Here is a 22,298-nt window from a genome sequence, read left to right as displayed (position 1 = left end):
GGGCGTTGCCATTGAAGGGCAATCGGCCAGTGATCAGAGCCCGAGTGAGGTAGAATGGCTGCCGAGAAATCCCCCCCTAAGTGGATCGAGTTATCTGATATGAGAAAGCGATCCAGCTTGGAGGCTATTTGATGAGGGCTTGTTCTGCGATTACTCCACGTGAAAGTGCCGTTGCAAAACTGTAAATCTATCAATGATGCATTCTGAATAAATTTTTTGAAGTAGGTGTTTTCCTGCTCCAGCTTGTTTCTACCTCCGATCTTCTCCTCTAATCTTGTGATCATATTATAGTCCCCTCCCGCAATCCATAGAGGGTGCTTGCGATTGGCGTTGAGGACTTCTAAAGTGTGGAGGAGAGCCATTTTTTCCTTTGCTTCCTGAGGGAAGTAAACATTCGAGAGGTTCCCATGAATATTTGTGCCGACTATGTGGAAGGTGGCCTGAATGAGATTGTGTGAGGCATGGAAGTCCGACAGAGTAAGGGCTTGAGAGTTCCATGCAATGGCTAATCCCCCTGAAGCGCCCGATGCATCTACAGCGACTGATTGACATCTTGACCATGCTTTGGAGAAGATTCTTTCTATAGTATTGCTATTACATTTTGTTTCCTAGAAAAAGCAAATTTGTGGTTTTTCCAATTTAATCATATTTTTAAGCATTCTGAGCTTTCCTGGGCCGTTGAGCCCCCTGAGGTTCCATGAGATGAGCTTCATGATTCACTATTCGGGGAGGGCTTGTAGTACTTCGTAAGCTTAGCATACTTACCAGATTCCACCAGAATATTTCCAAGCGCGATTGTTCTTTGGAGGTCTGTTCTTCTTCCTCTTTTTTTGGATTCTCTTGGGGTTTGACTAAGATCCCAGTGACTGCCTGGCTGAATGCCAAGCTGATATTGATAGTAGGCCCTGGAAATGACCATTTCCAGTTTGTCCAACTGTAGTTCTGGGATACTTTCATATGCTTTTCTCTTGCATGCTGCTTCTAGTTCAAGTATGTCTAAACCATATAGATCTATACTTTCTGGCTCTTCCTCCATTTGTTGCACCTGATTGTCTTCTTCCGCGGGAATACTTGGATCCTGGGCAGGGCCAGAGGATCCATCAACCTCCATTTCGTTATCTTTGTCTTGTTTCTTCTCTTCGCTCTCCACAATGAGGATAGGGGGATCCTTGGAGGAGTGGGATTTGGATGGGTGGGCCTCGGGATGTGGCTGTGAAGAGGAAGAGGGGTGGTCAGAACTTGGAGGGGGGAGGTGATGTGCTCATCCGAGATATTAGCCAGGATTCCAAAGCTGTTCCTGACTGAATGGACAGGGTCTGAATGGTCAGGGCCTGTATTTGTTTTGGGTTTCTTCCCTGTGGGTGGTTTTTTGTGCGCTCTCTTGCGAGTTGGGGCTTTGGCGAAGCCAACATTGGGCTGTTATTCAGAGGGTGAGGGGAATTTATCTTGAACATTCAGGGGGCAGTCTCTAAATAGATGCCCTATGGCATGGAATTTACGGCAGCGAAATGGAGCATGTTCATAGTCTAAAGGCTGAATCCACTCATGATCACGGTGAGAGACACTTACCGATTCCGGCAGGGCTTTGTCGAGGCGCATGAAGACACATAAGCGGGCGTAGGATGTGAATCTTCGGAGTTTCGTTTCTTCAGCAGTCCTAATATATTCCCCTAAGCCATTTCCTATGTTTTTCAGAACGTTCTCATCCCAATATTCGTCTGGTAATCCATAAAGTCTTATCCAGACTGGTGCCCATGTAAGATCCTCCTGATCTGGGTTGAATCTGGGACCCCAATCCCTCAGATATAGGCCCGCAGAATTGAAGAAAAAAGGACCCTCATCCAGGATTCTATATTTATCTTCCAGACAAAAAAAGATTCCAGTGAAGAATCCTTTTGGGTCTAACTGCAGTGTCACATCTCCCTTAGGTTTCCACTTCGCGGCAATCCAACTGTAAAGGGCTTTCTCCGTCGGCCAAAACCCTATGAACTTCCCGATGAGTGCATGGTCAGTCATGTATTGGATTCGGGCTTCTATTATTTCCCTTGGCAGTTTGATTCTGGGTTGATCTGTGGCTATTGGTTTGCATGTGGTTGAAGAGACCTTCTGAGTACCCTCTGATGGGGTTGGCTTCACAGTCTCTCCATTTTCCTCGTCTTTCAGGTTCTCTTTTCCTTTGTGTTCATTCTGGCGCAAGATTTCTGGATTGATGACGTTCTCATGGATTGATCCAAATCGGATTGATCTCTCATTGTGTTACTGTACTACATGTACGCTGGGGGAGGTTGCAGAAGCCCCCCCCTGGGGGTCTCCCATGTGCCCTACGCCTTTTCCTCCTTGGTTTTGAAGAGCCTGCACAGGTCGTCAGGTCCTTGCTGGTAATCTGCACTGAACAGTCTGTGCCGTCTGAGCACACAGCCAAACCCTAGCCGCATTCGCCAGAGCCGAAGTCGCTTCGCCAGATCCCTTTAGAATTTTTCAATTGAAAATGTTGATTTGGTTGATGATTGGAGTTTTGTTCATTTTCCTTTTTCAGGAGAAGGTTATTTTTTCTTATATTATGAATAAACATTGCTTGCATCTTATGCGTGAGTTATGCATGAATATAAATTGTTGAAAGATATTGCCCAGTGTGTAATGTTCTCTTATTGCCTTTCCTTTCCTAGTCCCAGATTAAAAACCAAAGTATGAATTTTTCACTTTAACCCTAGTCACTTTCAATGTCGTCAGGGTCGTATATAATGGAATTTTCAATGTTGCCACCTTAATGTTTCCCCAACTGCAATCATAAATATGTAATCAATTTAAACATATCTAAAACAGTGTGGAATAGAAAGGATAAGAACTTGAATAACTTGCACAAAAAATTAAAGGTCTTTCCTGTTAGTAGAAATATAAGCGATAGACACCACATCTAACCAGTTTATATTCTTACCTTTTTTGTGAGGACCGTCATTCAACAAACCTTTGAATCTTCCTGCAAGTGTTTCTCCATATGCACTGAATTCCTTAGAAAGTGTGAGGAAATATCGAAACTATTTTCTTGTGATGAAGCTTGTGAGGTAAGACTATTCCAACCATTTAGCGATTGGATTGTAAAATTCATGATAATCCTCGTGAAAACCCGAAAATATTTGGAAAGATGAATTTTCAATTAGAGGCACGTCATTACAATGAGAATATTGTGAGGAAAAATAGATCTGATCAAATTCAATAGTCATGTCGAGATAATGAAGAACTGACATAATGAACAAGAAAGGCTAAAGTTCCTCAACAACTCAACCAATACTCGAAAAGTGTGATGTTAAACCATTAAGAATGAATGGTGTAAAACAATTTTCATTTGATGTGTTAATGGGAAAATAGTAAGTTGAATGATAGTCATCAAACACAGAATCATGATTAGATGAGTCGGTTAAAGAACATGATTCCTATTTTTTATTAACAAAGATGAACCAATTTTGACAAATCTGTGGATGCTCTGAATAATCGAACCAACTTCCTCATAGGAAAAATGTGATGAATCATTTTCATGGAACTAGTGATGAATTAGGCAAGCAACACAATCATTGAAAGGATTTAAAAGGTATGCCAACACAACAAACTCATGGGACCAATCAGGACATAGTGAGTGAAGTTGAATTTGATTTACGTGATGACTTGTGCATTAATTATCATTCAAGAGGATTTCAGGTGTGATGAAGGGAAATATTTACAATACAACATACACAAGGAATGATAGTAGTTGATTCGGTGATTACTAAGAAATTAATATTATAGGCATGATCCCTTTAGCCAAATATGGTATTTGGAGTGATTAACTTCGCAATTCCATGACTCTATGGGAGATACACATTTCAAACATGAGGTTGACGCAAGATATTTGCATGAATATCACTGAACTGAAAAAGATTCCTGAACACGTTGTAAACTAAAATCTTGAAAAATTTAAAGATTACATTTGAAATGACAAACAGTTTTCAAAAAATGAATTTTCATAAAGTGAAACCATGCAAAGAGAATGACTGTGCATGAGAAACGAGATCTGACTTAGTCTATGGGGCTTACGAGGGTCGTGAGATCACGATATTACCATTAATGGAAGTTGAAATTCCTTAACTCTCTCGCGGATCCTAGAACTTTCTAGGATTATAAAATAGTGTTTTGAATATTGAGCCAAATCATGCATGGTTTGAGGATAGCTTCCACATGTACAACCCTATTTAGAAAATCCATGTAATAAAAATTAATAAAGGTAAAATAATAACCATGGTCATCGGACACATATTCCAAGTTGAATGTTGTGAAAACATCCTTGTGTGGGTGTTCATTTGGTTTATTATGGATATGAAAATTGGAAAAGGCAATGGTAAGGGCTTTGGAAGACAAAGTTGAATTTATTGGCATTTATTTATGAAAACAATGGAATTAAGAGAAAACGAAGGTGAAAGGTCGCATGTTGCATGTGAGGAGGAAAATTAATGAAAATAATTAAAACTTAATAAAATAGAGGCCTCATTAATGAAAAAGGCTTCTAAGCATCAGTTCATGGCTTCGGTTAGTTAAGAATTTTGTTAGTTCTATTTCGGAGGTCTCATTTTATTCTCTCTCTCATACTCTTGGATACTTGTAGTTTTCATTGAGGAATATGGAACGAGTTTAGTATTCTTTGGATTTGGAACAAGAAGGTGAAGGAAAGAGTGGGAAAGTGCAAGAGCACATTGTGATCAACAAACACAATAGGTTTTTCTTGTAGGTACTGAGTTTCATGTATGGTTTCCTTTCTAGTTTTGGCATGCGTGGCATATGCATGTGGTTTCTTAGTCATATTTTTCATTTCCATGGAGAATTTCCTCGATTGGCATTAGTTTCCCTACCTTTTCCATTTCCTGGATAGCCATGGTGTTGTGGGGGACTTTCCATTTTGTTTTTTGGTTGGTTCTCATGCTCCTTTGGTTGTGGGTTGAGTTATTAGCTACAGGAAGCTTCGTTCAACAAATTTTCTGGAGACCTATAACAGCTTGGGTTGAGTTAGTAATCCTAAAGCCTTGGTTGGATAAATTCTATGGATCCCTTGGTGGGTTGAGTTTCTAGCCCTAGAGCCTTGGTGGGAAAAAGACTCTGGAGCCCGATAGAAATTGTGGCTGAGTTACTATATCTGGAGCCTCGGCTGGAAGAGATGCTCTAGAACATTGGAAATATTTGGTAGAAACCAATATGATGAGGGGTAATGACTTCTGACTGTGAGGACGAACCACTGGTTGAGGGTTGAGGTGGTTTGGCTTCTAGAAGCCTGTGTATGATTTTGATGGATTTGTTCTGTGATATCCCATATTGATGCTTGGTATATGGCACAGGGATGGTTGGATGAAGAGACATTTGGTTCAACCAATCTATGGTTAGGTGGAAAGTGGAAGTCGCAAATTTGGTTTGAATTTGCATTCATCAATAAGATATATCTCCCTCAATGGTATTTTGTCAGTAAATATACTTGTTCATATGTGGTTTATATGGTTTTTATATCCTTTATATTTCTATTGGTTATATGGTGCTTATGAATGAGTTTTATGACAATGCAAATGTATGGCTGTCATCATATTTTGGTTAATCACTAAATGTACAATGAATATAAGGCTTAATAGATGTTAATATAGTTATTGTGATGGGGCATCAATGATTCTTAATGATTCCCATATAATTATGACACCCCTATGCTCAAACATGTTGTTTAAACCAATAGAATGCATATTAGTGACATGTTTAACGAAATTCCTGTCAGGCATGAAGCAAATTTTTATTTTTTTAAATGAAATCCCAATCCGCGTCTTCTAAAAATTCATAACGAAATGGAAGGAATAGATGAGAGAAATCCTCAACTTATTCATTAGTCTTGATTCTTAATTTGATGATTCTCTCATAAACATTTCAGTAATCATACCTATAAAAGGCTTGATAAGGTTCGTTGAGGAAATGATGGAGAATGGAAGAAGGTAGGTGATAAGGTATGGCACTATTGATTAACTTGACCTTAAAGGTTAATGAAGAAAACCAGAGAAACAAACTTTTCATCATCAATTTGGTAAGATTCATAAGATTTAAGAAAATCATAAATGTGTACGGATATGCATGTTCCATCCTCACCATCAAACTTTAACTGAGACAAGTGATAGAGAGGTTCATTGGGGATTGAAAATTGATAAAGGGATAAATCCGAGAAACACCATAGGAGTAAGATTTGACGATGATTCATTTGAGATGAGAGGTTCAAAATGCACACAATAGGAACAACTTGTCACTAGAACTCCTAACAACATTGTTGATGGTGCTGGAAATACATAAACCAAGGGGTCCCTCTGATGTGAATTCCTGATTACACCTCACACCATTTGGAGCAGGAGACCCATCCAAAGTATTGGCATAGTTTCCACATATTCTTATATATATGCCTTAGTTATAACTCTCAATAAGAGAGAGGAGCACTTGTGTGCCTTTTAAATGTTTGAAGGTGTGTCTGGTGAGGGTTTAGCTATAGGTGTGTCTAATTTCTTCTACTATGGAGGGAAAGAGTAAAGTGAGCCACTAAGGGAGAGATAATAGTACCACCCTATTAGAGACACAAGCAACCAAGGAGTGTTTGTCAAACATCCAACGGAATATTCCATAAAATATGTGACAGTGACACATAAATTATTATTATTATTAGCGTCCATGCATATTAATAAGTTTACACCATAATGTAAATTTTGGTAGTTCATCAAATATATTTAAGCAAACTTGAGAACCTTTTTTGAAATAGTTTTGAAGAGAGATAATTCTTGAAACTAAAATATCTGATTCCTAGTTTTGAAGAGATATTTTTCAACAACATGGACACCTAATAAAAAAAGTGTAATGAAATGCTCTTGAACATTGATAAAAATGAATGTAAGAGGAACTATTCTCACCTTAATCATAAAAATCCGTAAAAATTCACTATTAAGAGCACAATTTGAGGTGCCCATATTAAGAATTCATAAAAGAATTGATTATATACCATAAAAGCCTTGAAACACATCAATGGCTCAAAACCAAACCCATAACATAAGACAAGTAGTCATAGGATGCAAATAGAGTGTGCAATAGATTTTGGGTGTAAATACAAATAAGGTACTTGAAAGACTAAAATTAAAGCCATATGTGTTTTCCTATTAAATTTGAGTATTACAAGCATATTTTCATTACACCCACTCCAAAATTGAATAAGCATATTTTCTTTGGTAAATAAGCATGGGTCAACCCTTTATATACAATAATTATTAAAATAAATTGGGGTGAATGATAATAAATAACAAGAACATGAAAGAATTGTTTCTGTTAAAAAATTCCTTTCTCTCGAGAGGGGGAAGATTGTTACTTGTAAAATGTGTCTTAATAAATCATCCTAGTATGTTAGATTTCATTAACTTAAATATGAAAGGTTGTATTGCAAGCAGTTGGAGTATTATATTAAAAATTTATTTGGTGGGGAGAAAAATATAAGAATGAACTTGTAGCTAAAATTGTATGGAGGGTGGACAACAAGGAAAAGCATTGTGGGTCTAGACAATCAAATCTCAATAGTTTTATTCAGTGGATAGAGGATTAGATTAGAACTTTTGTCAAACAATTACATAATGCCCAAACAATATGGAAATTGTGAAGCCAAAACTTGATTTGGTTGTAATTAGTTTATATAGAAGGCGGGTAAGGGAGTAATTTCTAGATAGAGCTAGACTCTCGGAGGGGCACTCAAGGCTAGGATATATCACTTCCTCAATTGATTGATGAGCCTCAAATTTGATGGTTTTTCACCAAGATAGATTATGAACTATGGGGGGTCTACAAATTTGAAAAAAAAGTAGCTCACTTTGGAGGAATTGAGATTGGGAGAGGATCTTGTGGAGGTTTGAAAGTTAAATGAAAATGCCTTGAAATATTATAATGCCAACATAATGTCGGATGATGACGAAAAATATGGTCTCTTAACCATTCCATGAATTACGCTTCCAAGAAGGGATATAAAGTTGTAGCCCAAGAATGATTGTGGGATAATAGAGTTGGTTGGGGGTAGAGACAAAGATTTCAGTCGAATTATGCTGAAGATTGTCAAACCTTTATTAAAAAAATTCCAAAGTTTCATCAACACACAACATAGTTTGTTAATGATAAAGAATATGATGGATCATAACATGTCTTTACTACACATCAAAGTTTAGAATCAACATCATTACAAGTCTCCACATATCTTAAAAGTGATTATGAAGATGTTTGCCTTTTAGATACAGGAGCAACACAACACATGACTTTTAGATGTGACTTCTTTTGGAATTTTAAACAATGCCATCTCAATTCAATCTTCCTTGTAGATGATACAATACACACTCCTTGTGGAAAAGGTGTAGTAAAATTTTATCTTCCTCGCATTGGAGAAAACGTTATCTCAAATGTTTGGTATGTACCAACTTTCAAAAAGAATTTGTTATCTTTAGCCACAATTTGACAAGAAGGAAAACAAGTTGTTATGGAGTACGGTTTAGTCAAAATAAACTCAATCAAAGAGAGTATGAAAACAATCATGATAGGATATGAAGATGGAAAACTGTTAAGGATGAAAGGAATAGTTATTCCACATAATTCTGACTTTGCAGGAGTAGAAAGTATAGATATTTCACCAATAAGGTTTTGGCATGTAAGATATGGAAATTTAAACTTTGAAAGTCTCTCTCAACTTCAAACATATGGAATTCTTAAAGAACTTCCAACTTTTAAGAAATAAAATGCAAAATGTGAGGTTTTCATTTACGGGAAACAAAGTCGAGATATTTTTCCAACAATTTCATGATGTCCAAACAAATGCTTTCAATTGGTTCACAATGACATTTGTGGATCTCTACAAACTTCTATAGGAGGTTGCAGATACTTTTTATTCTTCATTGATGATTTCAGTAGAATGACTTGGGTTTATTTTTTGAAGCAAAGGTCAGAAGCATTCGAAATTTAAAAAAAAACCATATACAATTTAAGGGGTTCCTCAAAGAATAAAATCTTAATGTGTGTGGAATTTAACGTAAAAAGTCTTCCTATAGTGAATTCGTGACTCTCAAATCAACCCTACAATTAGATTATTAGGAATATGAGATAGAGATTCTTTATTGGTTATACAAGAAATTTGAAATGAAGCATCAATTAACTTTTTACTTTACAACAAGTTTTTGATAATATACAACAACAATTGATAAGATTTCGACAATGGGTTCTGTGAGACCATTGAGAATGGGCTGTCATTCAAGGATTAATTTTATTTTTTCCAATAAAAGATAAATTGTGCATATTAAAGATTTAATTTTATATTTTTTTAAATGGTTATTTACGTCATCCAACAATGACCAACCATGAGTTATTGATTTGTTTTGTGGGGTTACGAAAGCTCAAATCATGCCGACGTCCCGTTCAACTTTTTATTTTGTAAACCGAAAAAATAACACTAAGTTATATAAATAAAGGCTAATGGAAATTTATGGAAGTAATAAATAAGCAAATAAAACCACGAATCTGGCTTTTCTGTCTATCTATAGAGCGTGGAGTTTTATTTATGTTTATAGATAAAAAGTGGCATGCGGTCTTAACGAAAGAGAGCGGGCTGGTAAGTCTTATAGAAAAACTCAGAGCAAAAGGAAAGCTAAGGCTGAGAACTTAGCGTGGTAGAATTTCAACAATGTTTTTGTTTTTTTGATTTCATCCGAATATTAAGAAAATAGGATAGCTACCTCAGAGTTTTATAGACCGAATCACTTCTCCACATTGAAGGAAAGGGATTTTTTTGTTACATTGAAGGAAAGGGATTCGCCGGAGTGCTCAGAAAATGACTAAGCTTAACAACAACATGAATGCCGGAAGTTTGACATTCTGTCCATCATTCACAGTGGTATCATACAACGTTCTGGCAGACACGTATGCTACTTCACAGCAGTTTCCCAACTGTCCGTCCTTCGCTCTCAGCTGGGAATACCGCAGACGAAACCTGCTAAAAGAAATATTAGAATCTCAGCCGGACATCATTTGCCTCCAGGAAGTGAAACACAACCACTTTTGTAATTTTTTCAAACCAGAACTGGCCAAACTAGGATATGAGGGGCTGTTTAAAGAAAAGAAGAGAGGATATTTCACTGAAACTATTGACGGTTGTGCAACGTTTTAGAAAGTGAAAGAGTTTGATTTGATAAGATGGTGGTGGATAGGTTTAATATACAAAGACAACATTGCCCTGCATGTTCAGCTTTCGTTCAAAAAGACTAATCAACTTGTGGTCATAGCTAATACCCACATTCATGCAAATCCAGAAAACAGTGATATAAAGTTGTTGCAGGTTGATTGTTTGCTCAAAAGGTTGGAGAATGAGTTGGAGCAAGAGAATGACTCTGTCTCCGATATTCCTCTTGTAATATGTGGGGACTTCAATTCTTTGCCGGGAAGCGCCCCCCACTCACTCCTTATCAAAGGCTTTGTCCATAGTTTACACAAGGAATTTCGCCATGCATTACCGTTAGCAAGTGCTTATTCTTCGTATTTTCAATGCAATGCTTTGCGGGAAGACATTCATAAAAAAATGGATCGTGAAACCGGGGAGCCCCGTTTCACTAACTTCGTGAAGAATGACCGGGAAACATTTGAGCGAACGTTGGATTACATTCTCTACAGTACCACCAAATTGAAAGTGGTGTCGTTACTGGAGTTGGTTGACGAGGATGAGGTGAAGCCAGGTGGACTTCCTACTGTTAATCGCTCTTCCGATCACATCCCCATTGCAGCAGAGTTTACTTTCAACTCGCTTCCCAAACTGCAGTAAGTAGTAAATAAGCTTTATTTAAGTAGTAAATAAGCTTTATTTGTTTTGCCGAAACATTTCGCTGGAAATATTTTTCTGAATCTGTTTTTTCAGAGATTTTTGAAACACATTTATTACTCTGAGTCTTTTAAAACATATTTCCGTATAATGTCAGCACTCCTTACACTTAGCTGGATAATATTTTACTAATTTAGTTTCTTAAAAACATATAACTGTATAGCTTGTCTAAGTTACTATTAAAAGTCTTACTGTTTTAACTTTTTAAGTTTTTCAAATTATATGGTTTTTATGGCCAAAGAATAAAATTAAAATATTTGATTATTCATTTTCTTGGTTATTATGGAAATATTTTTCTGAATTTGAGTTTTTTTTGAAACATATTTATTAATGTGAGATTTTTGAAAGTTGAAACACATTTATTGCTCTAGTTTCTTAAAACATATTTCTGTATAATGTCAACCCTGCTTACTCTTAGCTGGATAACATTTAATTAATTTAGTTATTTTAAAACATATTAGTGTATAATGTCCTAGCTGCTTTTTTAAGTTATCATTGAAAGTTTCACTGTTTTAATCTTTTAAGTTTTTCAAATTATATGGTTTTTATGGCAAAAGAATAAAATTAAAGTACTTGATTATTCATTTGCTTGCTTTTTATGGAAATCTTTTTTTAAGTTTTTTGAAACATATTTCTGAATAATGTCAGCCCTACTTACACTTAGGTGGATAACATTTTATTAATCTAGTTCTTTTAAAACATATCATTGTATAATGTCCTGGCTTGTCTGACTTATTGTTGAATGTTTTACTGTTTTAACCTTTCGAGTTTTTCAAATTATATAGTCTTTATAGAAAAAAATAAAATTAAAATACTTGATTAACCATTTGGATAAATTTGGACTTCATCTTTGGATAAATTTGGTTTGGGAGGTTTTTCCTTCTTCAACTACATGAGATAGAAGGTTTCGGCATACAAGCTCAATGGAGTAGAGAATATCCTCTTTGGGGATTCAAAGTGGGTCTATGGAAAAATTAAATCATTTCTCTAAGATGTGAAAGGATGAGGGATGAAGATCAATGGAGGAAAAGTTACTCACAAATGAAAGCATAGAGCTAACAACTGCAACAACTAGAGGGATAGGGGAAGAAGAAGGATCCAAGGAATAGTTAGGATTATTACCATTCATGGGAGGATTTTCATGTTAATTATTGATTTGATCATTAATATGAGAATAATTATTTTGGTCATCACAATGTGGATAATTAATTTGATTATTGAATTGATCATTAATGTGGTGATAATTATTTTTATTACTAAATTGATCAACAATGTTTTCACTATTTATTTGATCATTACTAATTTGACTATTAATATGATCATTAATAATTTCACTATTAATATTATTATTATTTTGTATATTAATAGTATTATTATTATTATGATAAGTGCAAATGAAAACATATACTCATATGAATAATAGTTTGAAAAGATCACAAGTGCATGGGATATATACTTCTGACCTCTAAGTATCACTTAATGAGAAATACAATGTTAGCACTTTCTTGGAAATTTCCATCTACATGAATATCCTAGTTTTGAGATGCGTACTTATGCTTCATATCTTGTTCCACCACCATTTTACATATACAACCTCATCACCAAAGAATACTGTAGACTATCCCAAGCTTGTAGCATAAAATTACCAAACCAAGGGTCCTTGAAATTCCTCAACCAAGGGTTCTCCCCAATGTGAAGTCCCAATTAGACATCACACCATTTGGAGTAACATCCCCATCCAGCGTATCGACCCAGTTGCCATTGATTCTTATAGATTTTCCTTGGTTGTAACAGTCAACAAGAGAAATACAATGTTAGCACTTTATTGGAAATTTCCATCTACATGAATATCCTAGTTTTGAGAGGCGTACTTATGCTTCGTATCTTGTTCCACCACCATTTGACATATACAACCTCATCATCAAGGAATATTGTAGACTATCCCAAGCTTGTAGCGTAAAATTACCAAACCAAGGGTCCTGGAAATTCATCAACCAAGGGTTCTCCCCAATGTGAAGTCCCAATTAGACATCACACCATTTGGAATAAGGTCCGCATCGAGTGTATCGACATGGTTGCCATTTATTCTTATAGATTTTCCTTGGCTCTAACAGTTAACAAGGGAGAAGAACATGTGTGTGCATTCAAGAAGCAAGAATGTGTGCCTAGTGATGGTTTAGTTGTAGGTCTGTCAAACTTCTTCTACTCAAAGGAAAGAGTAAGCCTCTAAGAGACGGGTAATAGTAGCACCATAGTAGAGGTACACGTAACCAAGAACGATCCATCTAACATTCGTAGGAAGAGTCCACAAAATATACGATAGGAATGAAAAGCAATCAATGAGACATATATGTGAAGTAACATTTGGAACAGTCCACAAGGATTGAATAATAATAACAACGATTACAAAAAATTCTAAAGAAGAAAAGTATTAAAATAACTGAAATAGTGCAACTACTTTAGCACAGATGAAAGCAAACATGAAATACAAACATCTACATAATAGTCTTACAAATATTCATAATCCATGCATGAAGAACATGCTACCCTTGAAGGTTTTTGTTATTAAGTAAAAGTTCTAAGACACATGTATCTAATGAACATCATTATCACCAATAGTGGAGCGTTGGAGCCACTACTTTCTCCTCAAAAGGACTAGCTTGTCTCTTTAATGCCTTGTGGGAGGAGCCAAGACAAAAAAAGTCATTTTCTCATTCAATGAGGGTGTATATATAACCAAGAGGTGATTATTCACCTTTTTTGTAACTCTTTGACTACCCTCAAGCAGGAAGAGGGATGTAAACTAATTAAGGTGAGGAGAGGTTGTCCCTTCAGAGAAGCATATATAAGACCCTCGGCATTTGTTCTCATTTGAATTTTTCCCCTTGTCCTTCTCTACTTGATTGGATCAATTTCAAAACATGAAAAGATAAAAACCCAGGTGCAGGCATGAGGTTTTCATAACAGACATGGATGTTATGGTTGGGCAGAAGGCTTTCTTAACTTAAGGATCATATTTTCTGTCAAAACATCATAAATCAAAATCTGTAACCAAGACAATGAAGAAGAACAAAAACTTAGCCAAATCTTGCAGTGTTACAAAGTCATTTTCTATTTTTCCACACTCCCTTGGATCCAACAAAGAATATTCATGCACAGTCTCACAAAATGAAAGGAAATACAACATACATCAAAGAAACAAAATCAGAATACAAGACAAAAATGGCTAAAGAAAAATGTGATGTGAAACCAGAACTAGGAAACACAAGGAAAACTACATGAAGCAAATGCATGATGGATGTGTAGGTAAACTAAAATGAAACTATACACGTTCCTAGCCTAACCAACTAGAGGTTCAGGGTCACATATAATGGAATTTTCAATGTGGCCACCTTAATTTTTCCCCAACTACAATCATAAATATGTAATCAATTTAAACATATCTAAAAGAATGTGGAATAGAAAGGATAAGAACTTGAATAACTTGCACAAAAATTTAAAAGGTCTTACCTATTAGTTGAAATATAAGGCATAAACACCACATCTAACCAGTTTATATTCTTAACTTTTTTGTGAGGATCATCATTCAACAAACCTTTGAAGCTTCCTACGAGTGCGTCTCCATATGCACTGAATTCCTTAGCAAGTGTGTGGAAAGATTGAAACTATTTTCTTGTGACGGAGCTTGCAAGGTAACAGTGTTCCAACCATTTAGCGATTGGATCATAAAATTCATGATAATCCTCTTGAAAACCCGAAAATATTTGGAAAGGTAAATTTTCAATTAGAGGCACGTGATTACAACGACAATATTGTCAGGGAAAATATATCTGATCATATTCAATAGTGATGTCGAGATAATGAGTACCTAACATAACAAAAAAGAAAGGTTGAAATTCCTCAACAACTCGACCAATACTCGAAAAGTGTGATGTTAAACCACAAAGATTGAATGGTGTAAAATAGTTTTCATTTGATGTGTTAATGGGAAAATAGTAAGTTGAATGATAGTCATCAAACACAAAATCATGATTAGATGAGGTGGTTAAAGAACTAGACTCCTAGTTTTTTATTAACAAAGATAAACCAATTTTGACAACTCTGTGGATGCTCTGAATAATTGAACCAACTTCCTTGTAGGCAGAATGTGATGAATCATTTTCCTGGAACTAGTGATGAGTTATGCAAGCAACACAATCATGAAATAATTTAAAAGATATGACAACATAACAAACTCATGGGACCAGTCAAGACATAGTGAGTGAAGTCGAATTTGATTTAGGTGATGACTTGTGCATTAATTATCATTGAAGAGGATTACAACATTCAGAACGAAACGTAGCAATTGATTCGGTGATTACTAAGAAATTAATATGATAGGCATGGTCCCTTTAGCCAAATATGGTCTTTGGAGTGATTAACTTCGCAATTCCATGACTCTATGGGAGATACACATTCCAAACCTGAGGTTGATGCGACATATTTGCATGAAGGTGACTGAACTGAAAAAGATTCCTAAACATGCTGAAAACAAAAATCTTGAAAATTTTAAAGATTACATCCAAAATGTCACATTTTTCACAAAACAAATTTTCAAAGAGTTGAGACTTTTGTGATCCATAATATGTTTGAGAGAATAATTTCAGCGAAATCACATAAAAAATCAATTGTTGACGCGTTTCGAACCAACTAGTGTGGTTCATCATGAGGACAAGTTGAAGATCAAACCAAAGCTATGCATTAAATAGGTAATGCAGGTTATTCCAACATCTATATTAGACTTGGTCAAATATAGATGTTGGAATAACCTGCATTACCTATTTAATGCATAGCTCAGGTTTGATCTTCAACTTGTCCTAATGATGAACCACACTAGCTGGTTCGAAATGTGTCGACAATTGATTTTTTATGTGATTTTGCTGAACTTACTCTCTCAAACAAATTTTCATCAAGTGAAACCATGTAAAGAGAATGACTGTGCAAGAGAAACCAGATCTGACTTAGTCTAAGGGGCTTACAAGGGTCGTGAGATCATGATATAACCATTAATGGAAGTTGAAATTCCTTAACTCTCTCGCAGGTCCCAGTATTTTCCAGGATTGTAAAATAGCATTTTGAATATTGAGCCAAATCATGCATGGTTTGAGGATAGCTGCCACATGTAACAACCCTGTTTAAAAAATCCATGTAATAAAAGTTAATAAAGGTAAAATAATAACCACGGTCATGGGACACATGTTCGAAGTCAAATGTTGTGAAAAACATCCTTGTGTGGGTGTTCAAAAGGTTTATTACGAAAATGAAAATTGGCAAAGGCAATGGTAAGGGCTTTGGAAGACAAAGTTGAATTTATTGGCATTTATTTATGAAAATAATGGAATTAGGAGAAAGGGAAGGTGAAAAAGGTCACATGTTCCATGTGAGGAGGAAAATTAAGGAAAATAATTAAAGCTTAATAAAATAGAGGCCTCATTAATAAGAAAGGCTTCTAAGCATCATTTCATGGCTTTGCTCAGTTAAGAATTTTTTCAGTTCTATTTTGGAGCTCCCATTTTATTCTCTCCCTCTCATACTCTTGGATACTTGGAGTTTTCTTTGAGAAATCTGGAAGGAGTTTAGTATTCTTTGGATTGGGAGCATGAAGGTGAAGGAAGAGCAAGAAAGTGCAATAGGACATTGCTATCAACAAATACAACGAGTTTTTCTTGTAGGTACAGTGTTTCATGTATGGTTTCCTTACTAGTTTTGGCATGCATAACATATGCATTTGGTTTCTTGGTCATGATTTTCATTTCCATGGATAATTTCCTGGATTGGTTGTGGTTTTCCTTACCTTTTCCATTTCCTGGATGACCATGGTGCTGTGGGAGACTTTCAATTTTGTTTTTTGGTTGGTTCTCATGCTCCTTTGGTTGTGGGTTGAGTTATTAGTTACTGGAAGCTTCGTTCGACAAACGTTCTAGGGAACTATAACAACTTGGGTTGATTTATTAATCCTAAAGCCTTGGTTGGAAAATTCTAAGGAGCCCTTGGAGGGTTGAGTTACTAGTCGTAGAGCCTTGGTGGGAAAAAGACTCTGGAGCTCGATAAAAATTGTGGCTGAGTTACTAATCCTAGATCCTTGGCTGGAAGAGATAGGCTAGAACCTTGGAAATATTTGGTAGAAGCAAATATGATGAGGGGTAATGACTTCTAGATGTGAGGACAAACCACTAGTTGAGGGTTGAGGTGTTTTGGCCTCTAGAAGCACATGTATGATTTTGATGGATTTGTTCTATGATATCCCATATTGATGCTTGGTATATGGCATAGGGATGATTAGATGAAGAGACATTTGGTTCAACAAATCTATGGTTAGGTGGAATGAGGAAGTCCCAAACCTTGTTGGAATTTTCATTGATCAATAAGATATATCTTCCTCGATGGAATTTTATCGGTAAATATACTTGTTCATATGTGGTTTATATGGCTTTTATATCGTTTATATTTCTATTGGTTATACGGTGCTTGTGGATGAGCTTTATGACAATCAAAGTGTATGTCTCTCATCATGTTTTGGTTAATCACTGAATGTACAGTTAATATAAGGCTTAATAGATTTTAGTACAATTATTGTGATGGGGCATCAATGATTCTTAATGATTCCCATAAAAGTATGACACCCCTATGCTCAGATATGTTGTTTGAACTGGTAGAATGCATATTTGTGACATGTTTAATGAAATTCCTGTCATGGCATGAAGAAAATTTTGACTTTTTAAAAGGAAATCCCAATCCACATCTTCTGGAAATTTATAACAAAATCGAAGGAATAGATTAGAGAAATCCTCATCTTATTCATTATTCTTGATTCTTAATTGGTTGATTCCCTTATAAACATTTCAGTAATCATGCCTATAAAAGGCTTGATAAAGTTCCTTGAGGAAATGATGGACAATGGATGAAGGTAGGTGATAAGGTATGGCACCATTGATTAACCTAACCTTAAAGGTTAATGAAGAAAACTAGAGAAACAAACTTTTCATCATCAATTTGGTAATATTCAAAAGATTTAAGAAAACCATAAATGTGCACGAATATGGATGTTCCATCCTCACCATCAAACTTTAACCGAGACAAGTGATAGGAGGTTCATTTGGGATTGAAAATTGATAAAATCAAAGAAACACCCCAGGAGTAAGATTTGATGATTATCCATTTCAGATGAGAGGTTCAAAATGCACACAATAGGAATTGTTGACGGTGCTAGAAATACATAAACCAAGGGGTCTCTATGATGTGATTTCCTGATTACACCTCACACCATTTGGAATAGGAGACCCATCCAAATTATTGGCCTAGTTTCCATGTATTCTTATAGATATTCCTTAGCTATAACTCTCAATAAGAGAGAGGAGCACATGTGTCCCTTTTAAATGTTGGAAGGTATTTTTGGTGAGGGTTTAACTATAGGTGTGTCTAATTTCTTATACTATGGAGGGAAAGAGTAAAGTGAGCCACTAAGGGAGAGATAATAGTACCACCCTATAAGAGACATATGCAACCAAGGAAGGTTTGTCAAACATCTAGCGGAATATTCCATAAAATATGTGACGGTGATCCATAAATTATTGTGGATACTCCACTAGATAGTACATCACAACATATATGATAATATTATCCTAAGAACCCTAGATTCTACACTATTATAGTTTTATTAAAATTTGAGATCTGTATATTTATCTGTACCTATTGCATGCATGAGAATATAAATGATGTATGAAAGCAGAGAATGACAAAACAAGCTCACACACACTTAAGACGCAAATTATATATTATCTCTGGGAAACCCTTTCCGAAGAAAACCCAGCAGGAAGGTGAGGCCGCTTCAGTCTCTTTCTTTATCTAGAAATATGGTTGCAGGTAAATATAAGTAATGTATGTGGCCCATGGGCTGCTATAGCGCACAAATCCTCTCTATGTGATCTATCTCCTATCTCTCATGGCTACATTTTCTTCTCCATGGAAAAATAATATCTTGCAACAATTGAATGCTTCTTCCTCTTAGTGGTCTGGTTATAACATAACTCGATAGCCTACTAGCGGTTAATTTTTACCACATAAATTCTAAACATTAGTTACAAAATAGAAAATTCTAGAGTATTTTAAATTAAAAACATGTTTCTATACCATTTTACATGAATAATTGTGGCTAATGTGGCATCCTCTCAAGCTATAGTTGTGAAAACAAGACCGTCAAATTAGGAGTGGCATAACATTTTTATACAGAATCTGATTGACGTGATTATTTTGTCATTGGAAAGCTAATTGTGTGTACAATAGAAGACAATGATGTGTCATTAAGGCACAAAGGTTTAACCCAAAATGGAGTAGTTTGAAGCCTCAAAACACTCTTAGATGGTTTGAGGCCCCGTCCTGACAAATTGGGTCCCACCAGTAAACAGTCCCATGAGATGATTCATCCATTTTTTCTACTCCAAAGGTATTGAGATGGATGACAAATAACATAATGATCCAGTTTGTATCACACCTCCCCATTTTGGTAGGATTTTGGTCCCCAACATATTTTACTGAATGAGGTGAGGACATTTTTCCTCTAGCCTTTGTTTGGTGTACCATTTAGCTTTGCATAGAAGTTCTCGCTTCAACCCAATATGCCAAAGGTCTTGTTGCCTTTGTATTGTAGTTATATACCTCTTCTATAAAAATTTATCTTATGCCAACTCTGTTGACATGCCTCATCATTGGGTAATTATATGGGCCTTAATTCACCTCCTGCTAGTCAAATGAACTCTTCTCACAATATATTACATGCTTTGATTATATTTTGTTTAATGAGATGATTTAAAGTGACGTATTATTCCTAGTGGACTAATATGCATTGAATGCAAGTTTGGAAGAGAAAACCTAGGAATTTTGGCAAGACTAATGTTTGAAGCCTGAATGGGACAAGAGAGAGAGATTGTAGGAGGTAGATCCTCCTCATTTACTCTTCCTCCATTGTAATATTCCTCCATTAATCAGACTAGCTTGGAGTGCATTCAACCAAGTCATGAAGATCAAAAGGTACCTGAGAAAGTGATAGAGAAAGAGTTAGTTCATCTCGAGTTTGGGAGCCAAGCCTCCCTAGATTTAAGGAATTCGTTGGGGAATCTAGTTTTATAAGTAGAGAGGTCTAGAGCCTTATTAGGGTTCAATTTCTTGTCGTAAAAACACTAGTTATTTTCGAGCTCTAGAATTGTGGAAGACATTGATGTAATTTTTTGTTCCCATAGTGAAAATAACCTTTTTATTAATCCATCACTGAGTTAACTCGAAGGGCTGAAGCTCATGGGTTAGGGTTCAACCCTAGCAGCAAAGGAACTTATTCTTGTATCTGTATGCTTGGCTTGGTTTCATAGGTTCTTGGTCAAATTGTCTTTAGAACTATTTCATTGCAAGTAATGTAGATTTGATTAGTTGTTTATTAGTTTACTTCAGTTTGTGATTTACTTCCATAGCAGGTTAGAAGGGATAAAAGGAGAACCACAAAGCTGTTAGTAGGTTCCTTGGTCTCATCGCTTCCCTCAGTGCCCATGATTTGAGGAAAAGACCCTTATGCAGCCCCAAAAAGTCAAATTTTCATTTTCTCTTAAGATTTAGAGTTTACTATACTTGTACCAACATTCCATCAGTTTTGCAGGTGTAGGATTTAATCACCATCTCTTCCATATTCAGTCTTACACAAGTTTTCATACATGATTCCATTTTATTTAGCAATTTTCCTCATGCATGAAGTAGACAACTAGTTCATTAAATTCTACTTTTCTAGTTTGCTAGAATTCTTCTTGTTTGCATGACTTTTTGGTAATTATAAATCTTTGATGTAGAGTAGTTGCTTCAAAACTATAAGGACATCTCAGACTAGGCAACCACCTTCCAACTTCATCCATCCATAATCATTCCTTTCTTTCACCAAGACCTTCACCAATCTCATCATTTTACATAGAAATTCCTCCAAGCATGTTGAGCGAATCCAACCATCTCCTAACCTTGGTTTTGAGTTCTGAGTGATCCTAGGAAATTTCTCACTCCATTCCACCCATCCATCTCCTTTCCTAAGCCTTCCATCACCCCCACCAACCATCATTTTTCTCTTGGTTGTATCATGTAGAAATACAGGGAATCCTCTAGGTTTCTAGTACAACTTGTAGGTATTCCAGTATTGACCTATTTTGAGGCTAAACTGAGTGAAAACTGCTAGGAACCCACTAGGTTACCCAGGAATACACTTCGACATGATAAAATAGAAATATTTCACTGACACGAAGGAATGAGATTTGATACTCTCTGAAACGAACATATTAAAGCGACTTAGTATTTCATTTACAGAGCTTTTATCGAAGATTCTCAAAGAATCAAATTAAATCTAAGGAGAGAAGAACAAAGAAGTGAATCAAGGGAAGATTTTGTAGTAGAAATGCACAAACAACATATCTCGTTGCGAACTGCTAGTAATAAATTTCGTGGATGACCCAAAGGCTAAGTGAGGAGAAGTTTGGGTCCAAGATTAAGCTGATTTCCAGGTTAAGTTTGGTTGTAAAATTATTGAAGTTTAAATAGTTGTGCGGGTAAAAGGACATAAATAATTAAGATGTTAAGAAATATTTCGATATCTTTTGAATTAAATAGATAAAGTCACTTAATTATATTATCTTGTATTGTTGAAGTTTGAGTGTGAGGTTTAGCTATAAAATTTAATATCATTGAAGCTAAACTAGTCATGTATAAGGCCTTAAATAATTCAAATTGCTAAGAAATATTTTCATATAGTTTGAATTAAATAAAATAAACTAATTGGACTAATCTTTTTAATTTAATTATAACTATTATAAAATATATATTATTTCATTACAATAAAAGAATTATAGAGAAAAATTAAGTGAAACAAAATATATATATCTATATATATATATATCTATATATATATATATATATATATATACATATACATATATATATATATATATATATATATATATATATATATATATATATATATATATATATAATATTAAAATATTTGATTCTAAATATATTAATTTTTAGTTTAATTTGCTATTGAGAGGTTATGCGTTCAATTCTCTCTAACACTTTTAGATTAGGGTTCATGGTTGCGCATGTAAAAAATGATCCCTTTGAATGGATCTACATGATACAAATATTTCGTGGAGATAGAAATCACAGATCTCTCGAGTCTATAAGACACTTTAAAAAAAACAAAATACATAAACTATATCTATATCTATATATAAATATAAATATAAATACACACACACACACACACACACACACACACACATATAGACAATTTTAAAAAGTATAAATATGAATATAA

At 35.3% G+C, this 22,298-nt stretch overlaps 2 protein-coding genes across 2 annotated transcripts; one reads left to right on the top strand and one right to left on the bottom strand.

Moving 5' to 3' along the window:
- Nucleotides 1–1,419: 1,419 nt before the first annotated feature.
- LOC149247398 (uncharacterized) lies at nt 1,420–2,016 on the bottom strand. The gene has a single exon (XM_089444137.1). It carries the CDS (start codon nt 2,014–2,016, stop codon nt 1,420–1,422), a length of 597 nt encoding a protein of 198 aa, XP_089300263.1.
- A 7,864-nt stretch (nt 2,017–9,880) lies between these two features.
- Nucleotides 9,881–10,864, top strand: LOC149247397 (carbon catabolite repressor protein 4 homolog 1-like). Its single transcript, XM_089444134.1, has 2 exons — nt 9,881–10,090; nt 10,217–10,864. Exons 1-2 carry the CDS (start codon nt 9,881–9,883, stop codon nt 10,862–10,864), a joined length of 858 nt encoding a protein of 285 aa, XP_089300260.1.
- Nucleotides 10,865–22,298: the final 11,434 nt, after the last annotated feature.

This window comes from Pinus tabuliformis, chromosome 7 (genome assembly GCF_031772625.1).
Source record: "Pinus tabuliformis cultivar Carrire ecotype Pingquan chromosome 7, CPIR1, whole genome shotgun sequence".
NCBI lineage: Eukaryota > Viridiplantae > Streptophyta > Pinopsida > Pinales > Pinaceae > Pinus > Pinus tabuliformis.
This window is presented reverse-complemented; position numbering and strand designations above follow the sequence as displayed.

What these genes read in the sequence shown, in the direction of transcription:
- LOC149247397 (XM_089444134.1), top strand. Translation starts at nt 9,881, where the DNA reads ATGACTAAGCTTAACAACAACATGAATGCCGGAAGTTTGACATTCTGT. An exon ending in ACATCATTTGCCTCCAGGAA is followed by an intron (nt 10,091 to 10,216) that starts GTGAAACACAAC and finishes GCAACGTTTTAG; the next exon opens with AAAGTGAAAGAGTTTGATTT.
- LOC149247398 (XM_089444137.1), bottom strand. Translation starts at nt 2,016, where the DNA reads ATGACTGACCATGCACTCATCGGGAAGTTCATAGGGTTTTGGCCGACG.